Below are 7,500 nucleotides of genomic sequence, written 5' to 3' on the forward strand. Positions count from 1 at the left end.
TAGCTCATGTAAGCTAATTCGAGACACACAAGATGACTTATAAATAGACAGCTAGTTTTACAGTTGAATGTAAAATATAAAATTCATCATTATAATACCAGAAACTCCAATGCCTTATACCTATTTTCTTGTAGAAAAAATATCCGACAGTTCGCAATACGCTTTCAAGGACCTAAATTGTTTAATTCTCTCAATACAGAAATTCAGAATGCTGACAGTTTCTCAATTTAAGTCTAAATTAAAAATTGTCTTCCTGAACTGACTTCCGCTTATTTTGTTTGTCTGTCTTCTTCCTTTTTAACATAAATGTGCTTACAAATTAAGTTAGATAAGACACGCCTAAAATTATTATTTTATAGTTGTATTTTCCTTTGAGGTGCCTGAAGCCCGAATAAGCCCTAATGGTTTATATATGGGCATCCTCGCCTTATGCTTTTCTTTTATTGATTATTTAATATCTCTTGTAGTTTAATATATAATTATATTTAATTATAACAAAAGTGGCAAAAATAAACTGAACTGAACTGAAGAGATATATATTTGGAGTGACAAAGTTAAATGCAGCCTTCAATTTGGCCTTGCAAGATCTCTATTCAAACACCATTTAGAAATTCTAACCACTTTCAACAATTTCAAAAAATCGCCTTACCAAAAGGATTGACTCTGCAACACATTTTTCAATTAAACATGCAGCAATATGTTATAACACGAGAAACAACAATTTTTGGTTGACAAAGTGTGCCCATTGTTACTTCATACATAACCAAGACAACACTGATCAGCGAATAAGCCATCTATTTTGTCTTTAAACTATTTTACATGTACCTCAAAAATGAAGTTGGTGACCCCTATATAATTTTATTTCTAAAAGCATATATGCCGGCAAGGATAGAACTCTATGTAAAGACAAAAAAAAAAAAAACAATTCTTGGAAGCAGATTCAAAGATACCTAATATTTTGTTGAAAATCGTGTACACCACTTTATAGGTATAGCTCTGAATCTCCTCCAAAGAATCTTTGCAGGGACGTATACAATTCAACCTTAGTTATAGTTATTACTTAACTATAACTTTTGAGAAACAGACCCAAGATCTGAGAAAATGATCACTCAAAGTGAGGTACCAGTTGTTCACTCCTAGTCATGAGCTGCTGGCAGATTTACCCTTCTTTTACATCCCACAACAAAGGTGAAAAACACCTTATTGCAAAGTAGCACAAAAAATAGCCTCTTTATCGTATATCAATTCCCTAAACAAGCCTGAGTTACATGTAACGCTTCGATATACAGTAGTGTCTAGTTTATGTGGTAAGATAAGCTTAGCTGCTTAATTGGTGATACAGTGTTGTAGAGTAGGAGTCAAGATTTCTTATAGTACAGTTTCTTGAAAGTAGAAATGTTGTAACTGGTTTGAGTCAGTCCTTAAGACAGAATGTGACCCAGCAAAAGACATGAGCCACATTGTGATCTACAGGTGTACCATGCAGATATAAATTATATAATTTTTAACTAAACAAAGAATAATGACCAACATCCATTACTTAAATCTTCACCATGTGAATATTATTTATTCTATATTAGTATGTACATGTACAACTTGGAGGTTACTGGTACATGTATTGCTCAACTGGTAAATGAAATAGCTTTTCTTAACCATAATTATTATATGAAGCCATTTCTTCAGAAAGTAACAATATTGCTGTTGGTCTGTTACTAATAATTATTCAGGTTGCATGTAGGGTAAAAATAAGTTATGCTAAAACACTCTGGGTTTTCTAACCTCCACTTTGGACTGGTTGCCCTTAATGGTACATGTACTTACATCTAGAAAGATCAATGAAGGATCTGTTATCAGCTCACATCCAATGTTGGCTCGTTTCTTCTCACCTGAAAAAGTTACATGTAAGATATGGGCCATTACAAGGAAAATAATACTCGTACATTTAATGAAACAGTTTAACAATAAATCATTATTATATTAAGGATTTTTCACCTAACAGAGAACATAATTAGTTTGACAGTGTCTTGACAGTTATTACTGCAAAATCGTTAAGTAGAAAATCTCCATTTCAAGACAGGTAACTGCATAATGACGATACAGATAATCAAGACATTCTCCCATCTTTTAATAATAATACTAATAACGTTTATTTCCATTCTTAAGAAAGACGTACAAATGGAATTAAAATATATCTAAGGAGAACCTAAAAACTAAATTACAGAAAATCAATTGTTCGATCTTACAAAATAGTACAACTATGACATACAGATGCTCCAGTAATATATAATTATATATAATACATTATATACATGTATACTTACAAATATATATTAAAACTATATCATATAATGCAATAGTCAGTGCTATAGCATAAGAAACGCTATGTCATTAATTACTTCTATAAATAATAATCTTGTAATATTATAAGCTAATATTTAAATGAGATTGCTCTCAGTATGAATGAGAGTTTAAGACTTTCTGTTCCAGAGAAAATCTACGGCTGTTGACTGTCCTGTCTCAAGTTGTAGCGGTGACTTGCAGGCTTGGGAACAACCTTAACCACTTAAAAGCGGCCTTTGTTGCCTTTCTTCAGATGGCTGGCGTGATACCCTGCCATCTCCAAAGTCGCAATGTTATGCACAGTATGAGATGCGCAGTGCAAAGCAAGGGAATCACCTTAATCAGTGCGCTTAAACAAGGCTTTTATGCAAAAAATAACAAAATGAAAATGACCCAAGTCTACAAAGTTACAGGCTCTTCTTCTGGGCAACCAGCTGTAAGATTAAAAGATGTCCGGCGTAAGAAATGGCATGCAGTCAAAGGGCATTCCCTTTTGACAGCATGTCATTCAAGAGGAAGCTTGAAAGAACACAACAGAGAGCCTGCATAATAAAGTAACTTCTTTCCTGAATGTGAACTGTATGTGTACTGATAACGGCCTTTGATGTAACTCGGAGGTAACATTTGAACATCACTATTACTGCTAACTAGTTGAAAAAAGACTTCAGAAAACAACATGTATGTCATAGCACAATTGAATGCTCAACCAGAAGTTACAGAAAATTAAATATCGAACAGCTGCATGGCAAATTTACCTCCAGACAATCCTCTTTCAAAAGGACGCCCAATTTCTAAAAAAACAGTAAATGAACAATTCAAAAGGTGAATAATTTCCATGGAATAAAATGTGTATTAAAATTTTATTGTGAATTTTAAATATATATTAAAGTCATATGTACATAACACAGATTGAAGTGGCATGTACTAAAACCAGGAACACTGGAACACCCCGGAACACTACGAACACCCTGTAAGTAACCCAAAAACCTCAATTTGGCTAACCCTAGGCCTAGCTAGGCCTTAAGTTGGTTTTTAGGCCTAGGGATAGCCAAATTGAGGGTTTTGGGTTACTTTAAGGGTGTTCCGGAGTGTTACGGTGTTCCTGGTTTTAGTACATGCCGATTGAAGTATTTTAAGGGTGAGTAAAATAATAGTAAAATAATAACCTTGTTTACTGAACAAAGGGATCCTTTGTATTCCTTAGGACATCCCCTGATGAGTATAATTATGGCAATTTGGGTGAGTTTTGTTAAATTTAGTGTAAAGCCAAAAGTTTAAGTGACTTCAAAAATCCAATGAGGTGGACAACCCTGTTCCGAGGATGGCTTGTTAAACATGCTTTTGAGTACAGATTTGTTTTGAACCCATAAATTCTATTTCTACCCAAGTTAATTCCAACAATTAAACTTCCTATGATTCTGAGGTAAAAATGCACCTTTATTTCTGACACTGGACAAGAAAATTTTTTACAAAGTACACAGGTAGCTGAAAATGTCAGATCTCCAAAATTCTGTGAACTATGGGTTTCACAGGTCCTTCAGTCTTAAGTCGGTTGTCCAATAATACAGTACACCACCGGAATAGATGATTTACCAATGTACATATGTACATGTACCAGTTGCAAAAAGGCTCTCCATCCTGTCTTCAAATTGTCCAGTCAGTTTATTCACATAAATCGTCTTGGCAACTCATTGACTCAGCAACAAACACATCTCATTGTCAAGGTTATTATTGCTCCATATATTCGAGACGTTGATTCATTCAGTTCACAGAAATCATGAATGCATCTCTTCATTAATTAATTAGCAGGATGCAATATTGTATGGGCCTTATCTTGAAATTCTAACCATTTGCAGATACAGTATCATTGTGAAGGCAGCACTTTCTCCTCAGTTCTTTAAAGACCCTGAGTGTTGGTCCAGCCGGAGTTGAACTCACAACCTCTCGTATGGCTGCCTGTTGCTCAACCAACAGAGCCACCTGTGCTTTTTTGTGTATTGAAATTACCATTTCTTGTTGAGTTGAGAAATGCATCTCATTCTTTACCTTATAAATGCAAAAAAAGGCTTTTGTCTTGAAGTTGTTCATTAGCATAATTATTGCAAATTGTGGATTCAAATTACATGTATGGTAAACTACATGTATGTAACAAGGATATGCTAAGATTATCAGTTGCAACATTGTATGACTCCTGTTATTGTTGATTATATCATGAATCAGAATAGTGCTGATTCATTTTCTACTCCAGAAACCCATTAATTTTCATTCCTGCAAATGTTGAACTGACACAGGTTGGGAAAGTGATTTGCAAATCATATGCCGGGGTGATTTGATTCTTCAATAAAACTGCATGATGATCTGTTTAGTGAGATGCATTTGTTGGGTTAACAACTGACAATTTATTAGTGTTATATTTAACAACTTCTCCATTTGAAGGGATTGACAAAAAGCAGCATTTTTGGGTACTATCAGTTGGACTTGTAAGTACAAGGGATAAATGAGGGTGTTACTAAACACAGGAACGGAACGGAACAGAACGGAATATACCAGAATATAACGGAATGAGGCGGAATGGCACCGGAATGAGACAGAATGAACAAGAATGGTACCGGAAAATACTGAAATGAGCCAGAATGACACCGGAATGAAGCAGAATGTCATAAATAAAGCGGAATTACCAGAATAGACTGATATATGCCAGAACAAGGCAGAATGACAACAGAATAAGGCAGAATAAACCAGAAGGACACCAGAATCAAGCTGATGAGTGTGGACCGGAATGAGAAGGAACAAAAAGCAATTTTTATCATTCTAGACTGTGAATGAATTAGTGTTGCAGAACAGAGAGACTGACAGAAAAAAAAAACAGTTTACACTGTACATTAAAGGGGAAGTAACAATGCTTGGAACGAGTCACGATATGTTCTCACAATTCTTCATGTAAGTATATTATCAACAATCGATCTTTTTTCGGTGCCTCTGACTTCTTTCTTCAGACAAGGAAACACTGCATTCAGGTTTGATGGCATTATCGCTAACAATCGCGAAGAGAAAAAGAATCTTCCGGTCGTTTGCGCGAATCTATTTCCATATATCTCCATCACGTTTGGGTCGTGGGAAGCAGGCAAGCAGCAATGGTAATTAGTTTGTGGTTTGCTGAACTTGATTGTGATTGGTCACAATAAAAATGTTCACGGGTTTTCTGACTGGCACAGTGAAAGCCGCCTCCGAGATCCATAGACAAAAACAATTAGAATAACATTCTGTTTCTCTTGCTACTGCATTTGTTCACGAAAAGATATTACTTCCACAACAAATAATTACTCATTTACATGTAGCAATGGATATACCTGTCAAATTTTTCTTGTGATCGAAGTGTTCCAAATGTGACAAAAGGCAAAAACACATACAATTTCCTTAGGAAATCACGTGACACAATAAAAGCTGACCGAAACAACCGAAAATCTGTTGGCGTTAACTAAAACACCAAATTTTGGCATTTTCAGGTTCATTCCGGCATATTCCGCTTTATTTGGGTGACATTCCAGCTCGTTCCAGTACATTCCGGTATCTTTCTTGTTCATTTCGTTTCATTCCGATGTTATTCCGCCTCATTCCGGCATATATTCTGTTTCGTTCCTGTGTTTAGTGATGCCGGATAAATGAATACATGTATATAGTTTCTCAGTCACAAAATTCACAACACTTACTTGTATCAAGGCATTTTCTGATATCTAAATTGTCAACAATCTCATCCACCTTAAATTCAACAAAAAGTTTCTCAAAGTTATTCTTAATGGCAATGATCATTAAAGTTAATAGATAAAATTTATATTTTAACCTGTTTGCCATTGTTTAACTGTTCATGTACGGTACAAGGAAAGCGAGAGAGAGAGAGAGAGAGAGAGAGAGAGAGAGAGAGAGAGAGAGAGAGAGAGAGAGAGAGAGAGAGTTAGATTTACGTCAGTACTGGCTACCAAAATTAAGTATTTGCTACGGTAACAAATACTGACTGGTAGGTATTTGCTACTTGAATGAGTATTTGCTACGGTAGCAAATACGGAAATGAGTATTTGCTACCGTACCAAATACGGTGGGTAGATATTTGCGACGTGACAGTAGGTATTTGCTACATAAAATAGGTATTTGCTACCGTAGCAAATACGTACATTAGGTTTTTGCATTAAGTGGTTGTTGGTATCTTTCTTCATATTGTTAATGTAGCAAATTCAGCAAGTGGTTATTTCTTGATACCATGGAAAATACATTTCTTTGAGCTTTAAAATCAACATCTGTTGTCTTTTTTGAAAAAAAAAAGGGGACAACGAAATCTTCCCATACAGCGTTACCCCATAAGAAGAAACAATCTCTGACATGGTGTAACATTTAACAAAAATCAATAGACCAGTCTTAAAGAAACGACAGTTTTTTGAAATATATCTCTCTTTTTTCAGATATAGAATGTTTTGAAAATCTTTGATTTAACTTGCTATGAAAAGAAGAAAAACGATTGCTGTCCGAAAACGGAGATATAAACGAATGAAGTTGCAAAATAAGGGGGTTACAAGGTCCTTATTTATGCAGGCGCAAAGTTTGTCACCTGCTCAATCGAGTCCGCATGTGCATAGAATTAGGGAGACAGATTAAAGTAATCAAACAATCGTTTGTTTAAAAGCTGTGTGCATAGAAGACAAATAGCGAAATCAGTGGTAACGTCCATAATTTGCGGTCACCTATTTTAATTCATGAGCTGACGCGAGCAGCTTCAATAGTGCATTTACTTACATGAAGCAAAGTGGCGTGAAACAAGGCTGTGTTCTCGCTCCAATACTATTCGGCACCTTCTTATCTCTGCTGCTGCCTTACGCTTTCGATCAGACTGAAGACGGAAGCACCATCCACGCAAGGAGTGACGTGAGCCTTTTCAACCTTGCTCGCCTGCACGCGAACACCAGAGTGCGCAAAGTTCTGCTTCGGGGATGCTGTTTGCGGATGATGCTGCCTTCAGTGCACACACTGAGGAAGCCTTACAACGACTAATCAGTGCTTTGCATACGCATATCACGAGTTCGGCCTCACAATCGCTCTCAACAAAACAAACATCCTGGGGCAAGATATCAGCAGAGCTCCTTGCATCCTACTCGGTGACTACACCCTCGA

General features: G+C 36.0%; 1 protein-coding gene across 1 annotated transcript in view; it reads right to left on the reverse strand.

The window, feature by feature from the left end:
* LOC137997425 (uncharacterized) overlaps window positions 1-7,500 on the reverse strand; it is a 41,046-nt gene that overhangs the window by 19,828 nt on the left and 13,718 nt on the right. Inside the window, exons 4-6 of the mRNA XM_068843401.1 lie at window positions 6,051-6,099; window positions 3,096-3,131; window positions 1,822-1,886 (exon numbers count right to left, since the gene is read on the reverse strand). Coding sequence (XP_068699502.1) covers window positions 1,822-1,886; window positions 3,096-3,131; window positions 6,051-6,099 — 150 coding nt within the window. The remainder of the gene's footprint in view (window positions 1-1,821; window positions 1,887-3,095; window positions 3,132-6,050; window positions 6,100-7,500) is intronic.

Source organism: Montipora foliosa, chromosome 3, assembly GCF_036669935.1.
Source record: "Montipora foliosa isolate CH-2021 chromosome 3, ASM3666993v2, whole genome shotgun sequence".
Lineage (NCBI taxonomy): Eukaryota > Metazoa > Cnidaria > Anthozoa > Scleractinia > Acroporidae > Montipora > Montipora foliosa.